Source organism: Prenolepis imparis, unplaced genomic scaffold (assembly GCF_030444845.1).
Source record: "Prenolepis imparis isolate NDT839.2.m4 unplaced genomic scaffold, iyPreImpa1.0 SCAF_3, whole genome shotgun sequence".
Classification (NCBI taxonomy): Eukaryota; Metazoa; Arthropoda; class Insecta; order Hymenoptera; family Formicidae; genus Prenolepis; species Prenolepis imparis.
This window is the reverse complement of record NW_028141161.1, coordinates 21,960,901-21,978,442: the sequence shown is the minus strand read 5'-3', so window position 1 is coordinate 21,978,442 and position 17,542 is coordinate 21,960,901. Positions and strand designations below refer to the sequence as shown.

Below are 17,542 nucleotides of genomic sequence, written 5' to 3'. Positions count from 1 at the left end.
GGAAATGCGAGACGTAACTCGTGCATCGCTGCTTGTAATTGAGTCACAATCGCGAGATAGCAGTAAGAGACGACTATGAGCCGGCTAATTGATAGATGACGCCAGTCCGTAAATGCGCGTAAACGCAGCTCGCGCGAGGCGGCTGCTCACAAAGCGATGCGATGTATCTGTCATAATATAATGTCATGTAATATCGCGTGCACGCGCTCGCGTCTCCGTCATCGAAATATGGTGTCATCCCCGCCGCGTCGTCACCTTGACGTACCCAGGATAGAACTGCGCTCACTTCTTTGTCATAAGAGTGGTCGCCGCGCGTCGTCCGTTCCCTATACTTTCCATAAGTTAGCCGATAATTGCCGTTCGGTATTTGTCGTACGACTAATGGTACACCCTGCTCTTATATATCCGTCACACAATCTGCGAATAGATTTGCAACGATGTCTGCGAAGTCGTTACATTTCTTCGCGCGTATCGCTTGCTTCGCTCGCTCTAGTCTCGTACTCGGCAATTATCTTTACCGCCCTCTTGTCATTAAGCGACGTATTCATCCTCGCGAAGAAATTGAAATTACTATCTTGTCTCGTCAAATTGCTATCTTAATGCCAGCGGAATTAATACTTTATTCTTTATGTTATCTATCTCTGCACGATAAGCGCGATTCTCCTTCGATTCGCGCGAAATTACTCGTTGAAATTACAATTAAAAACTGCTTGTTCGATCGATATAAACACGTGTAATAATTAAGTTCGAATAGTCAAGTCGAAAAATAATAATTAAGCATTATTTGGGCATTTTTTAAACAATGTAAAAGTCTCGAAGTTTGAGTTACAACTTGAAGCGATTCGCAATTAATAATTTTTGTCAAAAAAAAAATTAGTAACAGCGCACGCAGTATTAACAGGATCCGGTTGATTTACTTCAATGTATCTCGTTTCGATCTTCTCGCGGGTTATATCAGCGTACACGAGGTATGTCAGTATACATGCAAATGTCTCTTCGCGTTTCACTTGCCGCGCGTCGATTGCGAGCGCGAGCCGGCAGCCATTGGCTATCGGACGCGACCAATGAGCGAATACTACTCCCATTCATAAGTTGCGTCGCTTCCGCGGAGCTAAGCTGGAGACGGGGGAGTGGGAGAAGAAAGCGCGCGCGCGCAGAGCACTCTGCGTCTCGCGGCTAAATTTTGACCGGTCAGCGTCAGCCGGGCTCTCGTCTCTCGTCATTCGCACGCGCGCTCGCTCACCGGTAACCGGTTCGGCTCTTAACCCAACTTGAGACTTTTTAACCCTAAACTTGGACGTTGTATATATTTTACGACATACACGTCACCACATTTTATCATGCAGCCCCATGTCATTTTCGGTCTATATATAGGTAAATAACTTTTTCTAAATATTTATTCAAACTGGTATTGATAAATTTAATTTTTTTTCTTTTTTTTTGCGCGAAAAGGCGTAAGTCATCTCGTAATTATTCTTATATTTCTTATATTTGGAAACAGCGTGTAAAGAAATTATAGCAAAAGAAGACACAAACATTTTTTATTTTTTATACCACATTTGTGAATTCTAACCTATCGTATTTTTCCTACGTTATCGTTGCATTAATTTTAAATTTGCATAACAAGTTCGCGATTAAAAAGTATTCGCGTGTTTTTATAGTATAGTTAAACGCGATTGTAAGCGCCTTTTTGCACTCGAGAGAGACGAGAAATATGAGTATTTCCGAAACTCGTAGCCACGTTTTGCGTTCATTATCTCGTTCCTCGCGGTAATTCGGTTCCCAGGAAACATCACCCAAAGAATGTAATTCGCGTAGTGTTACGTATATTCCGGAGAAATTACGAGGGATTCCTGGTTCCAGGAAGCTCGTCGGAATTTCGAGAACGGTATACACACATACATGTGTATAATTTATTGTATATACATATATATATATATATATATATACACCTTTGCGCGCGTCACGATTCACGTGCTTGCTTAAACGATCACGTGTAGAAAGGGGAATCACGCAGGTGCAGGTCATGTGAAATATTTGCACTTTGTCGTAATTTGCGTAACCCATTGCATATATAATAAATCCGCGCTGCGCCGAAGTTAAAGCGCCGCGATAGAAAATCGTTTCACAATCTAAAGAGAAAGGGAACCTTTCTGCCTCGTCGCGGATCAAAGGTAGGGGGTGGAGGGAACAAGGGGAGGGAGAAAGAGCGCAGAGATGCATGCTTCTCTTGTGTACACGACCGCGAATAAATCCAGCGAGAAGAGTCGCAGACAAATTGAGTCGCGATCGATCGATCAATCACGCGCATCTCTCACTGATTCGCAGAAATTTCGGTAACACGTTTTTCGTAAATATTGTCCGATTACAAGTCGTCTTCAAATTCGAAACGATCGATTTGTCAATTGTTAGTATATCGTTCACGATATAACGAGATAACAAAATTATTGATAGATCATGGAAAAATAAGAATATGCATCGCTTATGTATATAATAGAAGAAACAAATGTGCGAGAAAGATGTAGGTGTAAGAATAATTCAATTCGCAAGTTATAATATAGCATGTATAAATTTTCCATTTAAATTTTCAACTCGTAATGTATGAATTTCTTCGTTTCAAATAACGCACGAAAATGTTTCTTACAGCTTTCTTATCCCGTTAAAGAGAAAGTTACGCGATCGAAACTGTTACATATATTAAACTTTTTATATATCATGTCACATATATTATATTATATTAAAATTGGCGCGTATCTCTCGTAAAGTTACTGATACGCGCCAACTTCAGGCTCGTCGCTCGGAAAGGTTAGTAGTTAGTAGAGTGACGCGGTTAGGTACATGCACGCGATGCGTCCCGCAGTTTTTCTCTCCTTCAATTCGTCGAAACCGCGAACCTCCGCGTCGGCCTCGTCGCAAGGGTGAAAAGAGAAGGCGGTGGTGAAGGCCGGGGGATGTGCGCGAGGGATGATTCGCCGGGGGATTCGAGATTCGACGCGATGAAAGAAAGTAAGTGCGCGGGAGGTACGGCGAAGGTAAGGGCGGGGAAAGTGCGGTGCGATGGGGCAGAGGGGAAGAGAGAAGGAACGCCGAGAGAAGAAGTGTGCCAAAGTCGGAGGAGGGTAGGAGAGTCTCGTGCGATAGCTCACGTCGATAATTGCGTCGGGGATGGTGCGGGTGGAAAAAGGACGCGACGATTCGCCGGACGCCCGCTCGATCGAGACAGCGGAATCAGCGTAAGAGGGACCGAAGGTGAGCGAGTAGGGACCGCGAGGAAACTTACGGAGTAGAGGGAAAAATGTATACACACGTATATATGAATATATATACTCGGCGCGCGCGCGCGAGAGAGAGAGAGAGAGAGAGAGAGACGGAACGAGCGAACGGACTGGGAAAGGAGAGAGAGCGTCTCGGCGCGCGAAGAGGAGAGAGAGAGAGAGAAATCATGAGTAGGAACGAGAGGAGAGACGACGCACGGCTACGGGACGGGGGCGTGCGCTCGATGGCCGCCTAGACCGCTCGAATCGGTCGCGCCCGGGGCGTGAGCCAGGCGCGCGAGAGCCGGACCGGGAACGAACGAGCGAGAGAGAGTAAACCCAGGAGGGAGAGGGAGAGAGCGCGCGCAAAAGAGAACGCGACACGCTTGCCGCGGAGGGCTGCGTCTGCGTTCGCCAGGCAGTGAGGCAGTTACTCTGGAACCGTTGCCTTGACGACACGCATCCACGCATGCGCGTACGCGACGTCGGCGGTACGCGATGTGATGTGGATGTGAACGACGAGTCAAAGAGTTGCGCGCGCCAGTTTCGCGTTCCGTCACCCTCGGGGATATCGCCCTATCTCGTTTCCACCACCATCGCCGTCGTCGTCGCTGCCGCCACCACCATCGCCAGCAACGCCACCACCATCGTCGCCATCGCCACCACCACCGGGTGCCACCACCCTCGCCTCGTAAGTCTTCTGCTCTCTTTCTCTCTCTCCCACCCTTTCTCTCTCCGCCCTCGTCCTCGTGGTCCTTCGGACACGCGCGCGCGCACGTCAACGCATTAACGGGAGTGCGCGCTGTCACCGTCGAGCGAAACGTCATTTCGCGGATCCCGTGGCGGTCGATCGCTCGCGCGCGCTTTTTAATCTTTCTTCTCTTCTCTCTGATATCGTTCGCCGCGACACGTTAACGCTGAAAACGATCTGTACGTGGGATCCGTCGCGAGTGTCATTTAGTCAATAAAAGTGTTTCGTCTCGACGAGTGACCGTTTCTAAGAAGAGAAGAAAAATCGTCGAGGCAACGAACGACGATGTCGAATTGTTGGAGAAAACATTGTCGATATAATCGTGGCGCGGTGCGCGGAGAGTGACCGAAATACTTCCGGACTCGATGTTTTCGTTTAAGAATCACGTTATTGTCGCGAGAACTCAAAGTGCATCGTCAACGATCCGTGATTCAAACTCGAGATCGAATGCTTCTTCTTGGTGTGTGTGCTTTCCGACGCGCTCGGCGACGCTGGGCGAATGACGACGAACGATTCGGACTAGTAGTTAATTAATTAACGACATTAATCTGCTTCGCGCAATGTTCACACTCGAAGAGTCCTCGGCAGCTTCCTGGTACGGGATAGTGTTTCGCGTACGGAACTCGCGCGGGACGTCAGCGCGTTTCCGATGTACGTGACTGTCGCTATCGTGAAATTTGATTACCGCGGAATATAGCAAGTGGTTCCGGTTCCCTACCTCGGTTTATATCCCGGAGAGAAGACGGATCTAGAATCTCTGAAAGAAGAAAGGAAATAGAATCGCTTCTTCCACCAGGACCAGCATCAAGAAACAAACTCGCGGATTGGATGGTGCTTCGGGAGAATCGCGACTAGAGGACGCGATCCGAATCGATCCGTCGCCTCCGCGAAGAAAAAATGGTAGCGCCGCATCATCGTCCTCCGCTTCGCTGAAGACCTGAAGAGAGACGAGATAGGACTCTCCAAGACCCTCTTTCCCTTCGAAGACGGGATACCGATTCTCGCGGACACCTCGATCGGGCAAACATCCTACGGCGCGAGCGGCGGCGCGAGCGGATTGGATGGTGCCGCGAGGCTTGATCCTCGGCAGGACGACGACAGGACGACGGCAGGACCTGGACCCGGAGCAGCTGCGCTTTTACGACTCTCCGTCGCCGCCACGGATGGACGCGAGTGTGTGCTGTCTGCCCGCCGGTGCCGCCGCGGCCGCCACCGGGGTCGTCCACCATCAGCATCACGTCCACCCCCATCATCCGACGTCCCTGTCCGGTCATCTGCCGTCCGCCGCCGCCGCCGTCGGCGTCGGCGTCCAGCCGCCGACGATCCAGCCGACCTACGTCGCCCACCATCATCAGTACGCCGCCGATCAGATAGTGCCCGACCGGGCCCAACCCGACGGGCCCCTCGCTGCCGTCCTCGCGGGATGCAACGCTCAGGACGGCTGGCAGCCGATCTCGCCGACGGTCCCCGTCACCGCCACCAGCACCACCACCACCGCGTACATCGACTACTCGTGGCTGCAGATGCAGGTGAGTAGGTTTTTCCCTTTCTTTCGCGGAAAGAGATCGAGATTTTAATAATACTCTTCCCTTGTCTCTTTCTCTCTTTCTCTCTTTCTCGTGCGAGTAAACACGAAGAGTTGGAAAGGTGTGTTTCACCTGTGCCATGGATATTTGTCGAGCCGATAAAACCAGGTGCAAAAGCATCATATCGCCTACGAATATGCGGTAGCGCATGTTAATGCGATAACATTTTCATTCCGACATATACGCGCGTGATAATATAATAATGGAGACTTTGTCGCGTAAGAAATTCACGCGAGCTTCAAAGTTTTTGTCAAGTTGGATTCAAGAGCGATACGAGTACAAAACGCAATGGCATAATAAACTTTGCTACTGAATGAATCCTCTTTCATTGATTTAAGAGTTGCAATGCACAGAAAGAAGAGAAGGAGAGAAAGAAAGAGAGAATCTGCGTATCTCGATCGAGAGATCAAGCGCATCTAACGCAGAAAACGTTAGTTTAGTCGAGGAAATTACAATAGCCTCTTATTATGCAAGGACTTTCGTATTCCTGGCAGAAGCCAAGTCTCGTCGATCAAGCGTAATCTTGATTCGGTATGCAACGCGTAACGGCGCAAATGTCGATTTAATTAATCGGTAATTAATCGGTAATCGAGTCTCGCTCACAATAGCAAGCGTGAATGCCGATTTGAAGACTTAAACCTTTGAATTTCTCTCTTTATTGCGGTATATATCAATCAACGATCACGCACGTGTCACTACACCAGTTTTTAGTTTTTCTCATAAATCGCCCGCGACATTAGCTATTATAAGTTTCCAACGAGGCGTATAATAGCCGTCAATTTTTTCTGCGGATATATTGATTATCGACGCTTCGAGCGCAGGCTACCCTTTGACAAAAACTCGATGGGATTGATCCGAATCGAATATTTAATCTCTCTCATTTTTTTTTAGTATATATACATATACACTGAGAGAGAATTTTCTCTTAGAATTTACCCTGAAAATCATAGTAATCGTGGGACAATATGGTATATGGAAAGAATTTTATGAGAATTTCTCTGATTAATATTTATTACAATAAAAATAATAATATCTATCACAATAAAATATAAAACATGCTTGATTAATTTTATTAAACTGCATGGTAAAATTACTCAAATATGTTTTATATTTTAACGTGTAGATATTATTTTTATTGTGATAAATATTAATCAGAGAAATTTTCATAAAATTCTTTCCATACCATATTGTCCCATGATTACCATGATTTCTGGGTAAATTCTAAGAGAAAATTCTCTCTGTGTATAATTTTATATATATGTATATATGTTATACTTTTGCGTATAAAAAAAAGAATAAAATGGTTGAAACTGTGCACACTTATTACTTATTAGTTTTTTCTATATATGAGTCCTACTGAAGTTATATATTTTTTCAGCGATACCAGATTGTTGAAAACAATCATTATAAAAATCGATACGTTGTCTTTTAAAAAAAAGTTATTAAAATTTTATTAATTTTATTAATAATTAATAAAAATTATATGAAAATTAATTTTATAAATTAATAAACTTTTTTTAAAAGACAACGTGTTGATTTTTACAATGGTTGTATCTGACAGATCTTGCATCGCCCAAAAAATGTGTAATTACAGGATTTATATGTAAAAAAAAAAAATTAATAAGTGTGCACAGTTTCAACCACTTCATTCTTTTCTTGATACACAAAGATACGAACTTATAAACATCCTACGTATATATATGTATAATATGAAAATCATTGATTCAAGTGTCGCGATTTAAATGATTTGTTTCCTCGGATGATGAATGTCAGATTTATTTCATTTCGTACGTCGATTTACATCGACAATATAATGTATGAACAAGTAGATAGTGGATCGAAAAAATGATGGATATATTTACGTTCTTAATCATTCGTCAATCAGCTCGGCTTGACTCGGCTCGGCCCGGCACGACGATAATGTATCAATTCCGGGGAAGCGCTAGATCGTAAAATAATAGAGCGGAGCATTAATACCCATTACTATTATCTCTCGGTACGAGTGAGTATATACTATGTGTTCTCCCCTTATAGACGTGGCGGCGTCTCCGCCACGTAAAGCCACGCTGTTGACAGGGCAAATATCCTTTGATACTGCGCCGTCCGTCTGGCACACGTCGTCGTACGTCTCTCCTCTCCTCTCCTCTCCTCTCCTCTCCTCTCCTCTCCTCTCCTTTCCTCTCCTCTTCTCTTCTCTTCTCTTCTCTCCTCTCCTCTCCTCTCCTCTCCTCTTCTCTCCTCTTCTCTCCTCTGCCTTACACGGAGGAAGTTATCTATGTGGCACGCGTGTGCGTGCGTACCTACGTTCGTGCGATCTCTCACGCCACGAACGAGAGCGTGTACTCTTCACATTACGAAGGTTGTTTCGCTTGTCGTTAAGGCTCCAAGATTTTCGGTAAAGACCGCTATTTCGTTAATGAATTTGTTGCCTTTATATACGTAGAATGGTATATTTCATAATATCTATTCCGAAAGACAGCAGGTTTTTCTTCTTCCCGCTGATTCGAAGACAATTTTTCTTCTCGATGTATTTCCATCGAGGAAAACATCGTTTCTTGCCGTTCAATTTTTAATATGCATCTTTTTGTAATTTGTTCAAGTTAATGTGTTCCGGTAAAAAGTAAAACGTTCTTGAAATTAATTGAAGAATGTGACTTTTTCATCTGTCATATTTTTAAACTTTTGTCAGAAGCTTAATCAATAATTATTCGAGACCTGTAAGCGTTTAAATATTTTTATAGAGATATTTGATAATTTTAAGAGAGAGCGTTGTTTACATATTTTATATTTTTTTTTTTTTTTTCATGCATTATACGAAACGTGTCGATAGCAAATTTTATGGTATTTTTAAAAATATCTCGATAGAAATATCTATCATGAATTCTATCCAATTTCTCTCGTACATAATTCTTTCGAGTTTTATCGATCGCGATAGATTGTCTATCGAGTGGAACTGACAACGAAATCGATCGATCGAGTATGGAAAATTTTCTACTCGCGATATTATCAAAAGCAAGAGAAACAGAAAGAAAACATGCGCGACGACGCGACGGTTTAGTCTCCGAAGCCGGTCTACGAATTTTGCGAACACCTATTACAGAACCTTCAACCGGAAACCGGTTTTTTTTATACCGTTACCGACTCCTGGATATCGCGTTTTTAGCATGCAAAATCGCGCTTCGCCGCCGAATCTCGAATAGAGTGTTCGAATCCCAAAGGATGGTGTAAGAAATCGCGAACAAGAAGTATATAAACGCGCGATAGAGAGTCTGGAAGTCGACCTTGTTTACGGACATGTTATTGATATCATTTTAACATATATTATTTTACTGCATTATTGAACGCTATAAGATCATACGTTAATATTACATTAATTTCCGGAATCAAAATTCGAGTCTGAGAGACTCGCAATCTTGTTCAAGAGAGGTGGATGAGTTTGTTTTTATAGAGAGAGTTTTTATAGACTTTTTTCTTTCTTTATTCGGTGGAGTAGACTTGTAAGAGGAAATAAAATATAATCTTTCTCTTTTTTCTCTCGTTTAATGTCGTATTATTTTTTGAATGATAATTTTCTTCAATGCGATCTCGATCTAACTTGATCTGCGCATCTCGGTCTCACGCTATATATATATCGTCGGCGGGCGGGGACGCTCGACTAAATCGCGACCGGTAATTAGCCGATACCCCCGACGCAATCTAAACGCATTGTGACGCGTGTAAGATAATAAGCGGACGGAAATCCACGATTATTGTGCCGCCCGAGCCAGAAAGGACATCCCAACCACCACCGGACGAACCATTTCCACGGTTCACCGCCCTTCGTTTCAAAACTGCGTACGATTACCGTTCCACCGTCGATTATTTCAGTCGCTGTACAAATACGAGTAGAAGGAAGGGGGGGGGGGAGACAGAAACGCGCGATTAACATCAAGCGGAGATGATGACCTAACCGAAAATACGACGGCTAATATCGTTCGCTTTGCTTATTCCTCTCTCGATCTGAGCGACAAAATTCCTTATCTCGATGTAAGACGTGACCCACTCCAAGATAATTTTATTACCATCTCTTTTGAGATATATCTCGATGCAGATATTTTTTTTTCTCACAGTAATTATATATTACTCGCTCGACGTATGATATTTTTCGACTTTAAATTCTCGATTTTCGCTGTAAATTTCTCGGTAAGAATAACTGAAACTCCCGATCTTTTAATATCCCGAATAAAGAATTCCTCTAATAGGGACATAACGGAACATAAGGTGGATTAAGATCGATGCGATTAGCGGTGAGCACATCGATGAAATCGGCCCTTTCCCGACGTTCGCAATGATTTCCCGAGATACTCCTAGCCGTTGTATATACATATATTAGCGAGCCGCTAGCCAATGACTCACGTGGAATCGCAAACGAGTGGGTGTGCAGTTACTTACGTTGTATACTTATCCTCAGTTAGGGCCGGTCGCGGTTGCGGGATCATATGCTTTAATAATGAGATGTGCGCAAAGAGAGAGTTTTTTTTCCCTCTCTTTTTCTCTTTCTCTCTCTTGTCACGTTTTTTATTATTATTATCTCCGAGAACGGAGCGGTTATAACAATTTACGTTCGCGAGAAGAGATGATGAGAAACGAATAGATTAATTACATGATAATTATTATATAATTTAGAGGGGGAGTTATTATGGTTGATATATAATCGTGATTAATAGAAAAAAATACTCTACAAGAGTAATGGTAATTTGAATGATTAATGTACGATAATTCTTTTAAAATCATTTATTTCAAGAATTATTGCGTGTAGAAATTATTTAACCTGACATGGGTGCTTGACATCTCAATGTTATGATGAGTCGAATGAGGAATTTATAGACAGGAGACTTTTTTATTATCCTCGTGCATCTTTTTTCTTCTTCCTTCTTTTTCCGCCTAGCTATTATTGTAGCTCAAAAAAAGAATTTTTTATAATTTCATGGGATATTTGCAAATGTTGTTCACATTATTATTTATGTTCAAGTGCATTGTGAATGTTCATAAGTGTAGCTGCAATTTTCCTTTTTACGTTACTTTATATTATCTCCGACAGTCGTCAACAAATCGCAGCGTTCACCTAATGATAAAATAATAATCGCGCTTTTTGTAGAAATTATCATTCATCATATGATTGATGAGAAGTTTTTTGCAAAGACGCGTGAAAAGGATGGATCGCTAATGGATACAAAACTTGGAGTAATTGTAACGCGAATAATTATTTCAATATAATCAATTATTAATGCGCTTAACTATGATGATTAATTTGATGCTTCGAATATTCATATTTTTAGAAATTGAACAATTCTTGTCCTCATTATTATTCATGATATACATAATGCGATATCAGCAGTTTCTTTGACATATTTGATTTATTCATAAGGCTCGTTTTAGATGATTTATAAGTCGCAATAAAAAAAGAACTTTATTTTATTTATAATTTCATGTGTCGGATGTATTTTAATGTCATGTTATATCCTGAGATATATTTTATATTTTATATGTGTATACATTTTAATTCTTGAAATATTTTCTGTATTAAGTACGCGACGTATAAAAATTATATAAATATGATTGTATTTTATATGTCGAATTTTTTGTCGCGAAATATGAGTCGTCTAAAGCGAGTTTAATAAATAGCTATTGATCGTAATAAATGCTTATCGTAGGATTTGAATAAAGTCAGATATTTGGTCCAAAGTACTCTAATTTGAATATCAATTCTTTATTAGAGCTCGAAACGACTTGGAATAATTTATATATTTCTATATATTTTTATATATTTCTTTATATATATATAGATAGTGGTATTTCGAGTTTAATTTTCGATGCTTCATCTTTTCGCGTATATCGGCATCTAATGTTCGCTGAAATTATACATCGGCTCGAATACCTGATCGGTGTATAACACAGGATTTACGCGTTGGCACGCCGACACAGTTCCAGCCCCCGGTTAGTTTAGTCCGAGTGCACCAAACCAATGTTACGGACAATTTACTCGCGAAATTAGTTACAAAACGCTCGACCTATCTACCCATCAGCCGCTTCCTCTTCCTCCACGATAAATAGATGGACGGTCATTAAATGTCCGAGAGTGGAGGAAGAGTTATTGTTCGCGGATCGCCATAATAGATAGATTCGTTTATACAGAAAATGCGCGCAAAAGCGCACGCCCTATTGTAACGCGTGTTGTCGATACGCAAATTGTACGTACATGCACGTACAAAAATAGACTTTGCATTTTCGTTTCAAATATTTATTCGCGTCCATGTTGAAGTCACGAACCGATGAAAACGAATGTGTAATTTCGGTAATGCTTCATTTCCCACGCAGTGAATATCTCATATTTTATGACAGATTATTAAAATTCTTGACATCCGTAATCTGACACGTTGTGTATGTTTTGATATTTTTCACTTTATAGCAAATACGCGCGTAGGTATATCAAAATCGATTACTCTGTACTTTATCGAGGACAAAGTCGAACGATATTGTCATTAGAAATTTTTATTAGTTTCTTTTTCTTTTTTTTTTGCCAAGCACCGTCGTGAGATTCCGCGATCGTTTATATCCGTATATATCTGTCATCGATTTATTATGCCACGCGCGACAAGTTTATCGAAGATCCGAATCACGTCATATGATAATGGTCGCGCTTCGTTATGCGAAATCGCCACCGATTCTCTCGCCGTCGAGAGTTGTGTATTATTAAAGCGTTTCGGTAGTTAACAGTGTTCGCTTTGCTACGCGATCGCCAGGAAACAGATATGACGCGCGTCGCGAAGCGTGAAAAATACGAGCGCGCCCAACACAATTATCGGTGGTACATCCACCTATCTTGGGGTGAAAGCCCAACCTTCTTTTTTAATAACATTTCGAAGAATCTCAAGTCATTTTTTTAGGAGAAGTTTACGGATAATTTTTTTCGACATTGCAATTAAATATCGATATGAAATTTCAGGAAAGCATAAAGTCCGCACGAAATTAGATTCTGAAAAATATATTCTAATTTCTATCCCATTTGCAAAGGAAATTTGCCGGATTTAATCGTTTATGATTCAATTATTATTTAACATAGTTTTTCAATTCAATTATTATTTATTTATGTATAAACAGAAAAAGAGATTCCTTTAGTACAAATATTGTATGATTACGATTGCTAACATCAGCAAAAGACGCAAGATAAAATGACGAAAGAAAAATATAAGGAAACCTTCCATAAATTACAATAAAGAAAAATTGAACAATTAGGATGCAAAAGAAAATTTAACAAAGACAATAAGATAATAAACGTTTAAATTTAATATAATTTTTATTTAGGATTAATCTGCGTCTTTGCTGATGTTAATTAATTAATCGAATACACCATCGTACTAAAAGAATTTTCATATTAATAAACACAGAGAGAATTTTCTCTTAGAATTTACCCTGAAAATCATGGTAATCGTGGGACAATATGGTATGGAAAGAATTTTATGAGAATTTCTTTGATTAATCAAACATGTTTTATATTTTATTGTGATAGATATTATTATTTTTATTGTGATAAATATTAATCAGAGAAATTCTCATAGAATTCTTTCCATACCACATTGTCCCACGATTACCATGATTTTCAGGATAAATTCTAAGAGAAAATTCTCTCAGTGAATAAATAAATAAATTATTAACATCTCGATTAACATTTTGGCGTCGAGAAAGATCTTAGATGTCGATTTTTCCTCGAGCGCGAGGAATCGCGGGCGCGGTATTAAAATGTCGCGGATACGCCGCAACGCGGGCGTCTTCGGGCCACCTCATGAGCTCATGGGGCCACATGGAAAAGGAGTATAAACCGCGGAGAGAGAGAGAGAGAGAGACCGTTACTCGTTCGACATACGGGTCGGCCATTCAATCTTTCGCTCTTTAAGATCTGCGTCGAACGATTCATTCTAATATCCCATGTATATGTAATACATACGTGGTCTCGAGTTTATAGATTTTAAACAAAAGGCTTCGCTTCCGAGATACGCGCGCGTTAATATACCTATCCTAGGTTCGCTTGTAAATTTGTCCCCCGACGGTGACGTCAGCCTCGTTTCGATCGACCAAGAAAAAAAAAAAAAGCGAGCAGCGCGATTCTAAATCGCACAGAGAGAGAGAGATCCCTTTATAATACAAAGAACCAAGCGATATGCTTTCCGACTAATGAAGCTCTGCCTTTAGTCGGCGGACAGGAAATTACTACGGTAACGCTATTGTGTACCGATATCTCCATTTACACGGGTGTGCGCGCGCCTTTGCGTGTATTATAATTCGTGAGTGCCACCACATCGATGAAAACATCGCGCTATCCTCTCCTCTCCTCTCCTCTCCTCTCCTCTTCTCCCCTCTTCTCCCCTACATTACCGGGGGGTTTCGATTCAGATAAGCAAATGAAACGTCAGTCATACTTTGCGGCTCAAAAAAGAAAGATGACCCGTTTCTCGTTATTAATGCCAGGCCGAATTTATGTATTCAGTGTGTGTTATTTAGTTTACCATTTTATTCTCGAAACACAAATTCGATGGTCTACATCTACATATACGTATATGTATATTTATTGTCGCGTATACGTTAACGCTAACGATTCGGTGCACACTCGTTTCTCAGCAAATTTATGTCATAATTAAACTTCTCGTTATTTAACAAGCGATCGCGTAAAGAGCGGTCATGCGGGCAGGATGGACTCGGGGAGATGTACGCTAATCACGTATTTCGCCCGTTTCGCGTAATAAATCTAGCGGGACTGCTGTTGCATTCGACTGTGTAAATCCAGCCTCCTTCCTCTCTTTCTGCGCGCTCTTCCCTTTTAGCTCTATGATTTACCGCGGCAACGCGCGCCTCGTACGCATGGTTAACTTGAACCGTACGTGAGTTCAGGTCAGGAGGAGATTCAGAATAATATTCGCCTCGATATCGGAGCTTTTTCATGAAAACGCCGACTGTCGAAGACGAATTACTGTAATAAGAGTAAAATTGCGAGGCGATATAAAGTAACGTGACGAAAATGTAAAATAAATATATGTAAATAAGATGTAGAGAGAGAGAGATATCGAATAATATAGAATCAATATTTCATAAATTAATCGCGATTAAAGGACTTTTATACAGTTGCGACAGTTGTGAAATAAAAAATTTTGATCCAAGAAGCAAATATACATATTATACAGTATATAGTTTCTTTATTGACGAAATCAATCATGTTCACGATTTCAATGGAAAAAAGAAATGAATGAATGTACACGTGTAGGAAGTATAAAAGGATTATATATAATCATTTTATAGAGAGTGCTTAATCGACGGAATAAATTATGCATGATCAATTGCCGCGATTAATAATATTCCATTTCTCCGAGGATCTCGCGCGCGCGTGAAAATTTAATTAATTATATAATTATAAAAATTATAATTAATTATATTTAAAAGTTCAATAATCTATTCATGGCTCACTTTTTAAAATACTAAGATGGGGTAATATTGGCCATCTTCAGCGCATTGAAAATAATAAAAAGAAAATAAAATTCGAAGTAATTTTAACGAAGGTGGCCCAAAAAAAAGGGACCGAAACGTACGCTTTTGTAAGAGAAAAAACATTTTATAAAAAAATGTTTTAAACTAATATATACTGACATAATTAAATGTGTCTTAGTTTTTATTGAGCACCCTAACGACCGCGCATAGGCTTGTATTGCCAATATTACCCCATCTTAGAATTATATTTAAATAAAATCAATCAACGAAGTTAAATCACTCTCTCTACATTTTTACGAGTCGATTCACGCGTTTCTCGTCTCTCTTCTTCTAAAACTTAACACCTTTTCTCGCTTCTCACACATCGATTCGCGTATTGAGTTTTCATGCGATTTGTTTTGGAATTTCGAGTTTTCTTCAAGTACCGGCGCCTCGAAACTCCTCGCGAATGCCGGAAAATTATCGCCGTTTAGCGTCATTTATCGCCACTTGTCCGCACTTTTCGCGCAAAATAATCCGCGTTAAGGTGGAAAGAAAGAGATAGAGGGGGGGAGGGAGGGAGGAAGCGCGAAAGAGAGTTTCTCTCTTTTGAAATCGGGCGTGCGTACAGATACAATAAGCGTATTGTGTACGCGCCGGGTAAAGACACCTTCGTACGCCTCATCGTGTCATTGCATACTTAATGTGGAAGCGTAAAAGAGGCGCTTTGTAGCCACCACGGAAGTCTCTCGTCGGCCCGACTCGGGACGGTATATACGCGAGTAAGTACGCCGCGCATTAGCATCGACGTCGAGGACGTCGAGGATTGTAAAGCGTCGTGTTCCGCCAGCTGTAATAACTGTGAAACGACACCGCGTTCTTCATACTAATGAGAGAACCGGAATTTAATGCTTCTCGATCGCGCGCGTCTACAACGTCGCGTGCCCACCCGGAGGGAGGAATACCCAGGTCTATATTAGCTTCCTCCGCGTTTGAATGACGTTGAGGAGAATCCAGCTAGGAGCCGAAGGATCACCGATTCCTGCCCGCCGGCAGGATGAGATGCAAGTGCATCGTTTTCGGATCGCGCTTACTCCGGGTGGAGGAGAGAGGCCTCTGGGCCTTCATAGGAGACGGCCGGGCTCGACCGGCTATCCGCGGCTATCGTCGTCGTCGTCGCTGCTCTTCCGCGATGTACCGTTACGCTCGCGGCGCCCCGGGCCTTCGAGAGGTCCCTTCTGCTCTCTCCCTCCCCTTTTCTCGGTGTATACACGCGGGTCCGTCGTCCCTCGCCGCGCCTCGGAACACGGAAACGGGCTCCGGAGGCCTCGACTGCCCAGCGGGCGAACCTTGGTCTCGGAGTCTCGGGGAACCGCCGCCGCCTCGCCCCATCTCCTCTCCCCCTTCTCTCGTCTCGTCTCGCGTGCTCGCGACTCGCGACCTCGGCGCGCGAGCGTCTCGTATATCGCTTTGGCTTTCGTTCTAATTATCTCCAACGGTGCAGCCGCGCGGGAGAGATCGCTTCGGCTTTATTACGATCGACGGAATATAGCGGTGTACGTATATTAAGTCTGATAATGAATTTAATGAGACAAAAATCGCGATATAAATATAGAATGTATGTTTACATTTTTTCGAAAGCTATTATCTTGACGAGATACAATTTATGTACATATGTGTGTTGGTATAATCTTTCTAAAGACACACAAAGTTATATATATATATATATATATATCACTATTTTATTTGTAATTTATCTCCCATTTTTTTCTCCTTTCTAATCATTTTTTTTAACCCCTTTTACGCCTTCGACCCCATTCTCCATGATAACCGACAGTCCACGTATTCGTGCGGCTAATGGACTTAAAATCACTATAAATATACGAGGCAAACCGCATATCGATTTATATCTCTTCCTCTCCCCTCTTTCGTCACACATATTCTTGGAAAGCGGTCTATGCAGGGTCGGAATAATCTTAAAGATTATATTTGGGTGTTCCTTGGAATTTACAACTGACGACGAGACGTGCAGACGTTTGGGTTTTACTTTCTCAAGCGACCAATTACGTAAGGTCGTAAAGGATAGTGACCCTTATGAAAGTTTTGCACCATTTCATCATTTCTCGTTTGTAGCGGTATTCCGCACAGTGATATCTGTTCGAAAATTATTTCAAATTTCAATGGTTGGTAACAATAATATAATGGCGTAATACTGATATATCGAGTATATGAATGTAAATATATAATAATCAGTTTACACAAAAGAAATTCGAAGCAACTTTTCAAAGTTGGAATGGTTTTATTTTTTTATTAATTTAATAATTACGTCAATCGTTCGTACTAAATATAAACCATAATTTATATAATAAGATTTAATTACTAGATTGCGGAGTATATAGAAAAAATATAGGTAAAATAAATAAAAACAAAAAAATAATATATTAAAATGAATTATA

General features: G+C 41.4%; 1 protein-coding gene across 2 annotated transcripts in view; it reads left to right on the top strand.

Moving 5' to 3' along the window:
• The first annotated feature begins 24 nt into the window (after positions 1 to 24).
• Positions 25 to 17,542, top strand: part of LOC145934551 (uncharacterized) — a 48,882-nt gene continuing 31,364 nt past the window's right edge. For both annotated transcript variants that reach the window (XM_083035071.1, XM_083035070.1), the window contains exon 1: positions 25 to 5,534. In XM_083035071.1, the coding sequence (XP_082891197.1) occupies positions 5,067 to 5,534 (468 nt within the window). In that variant the 5' untranslated portion in view covers positions 25 to 5,066. The remainder of the gene's footprint in view (positions 5,535 to 17,542) is intronic.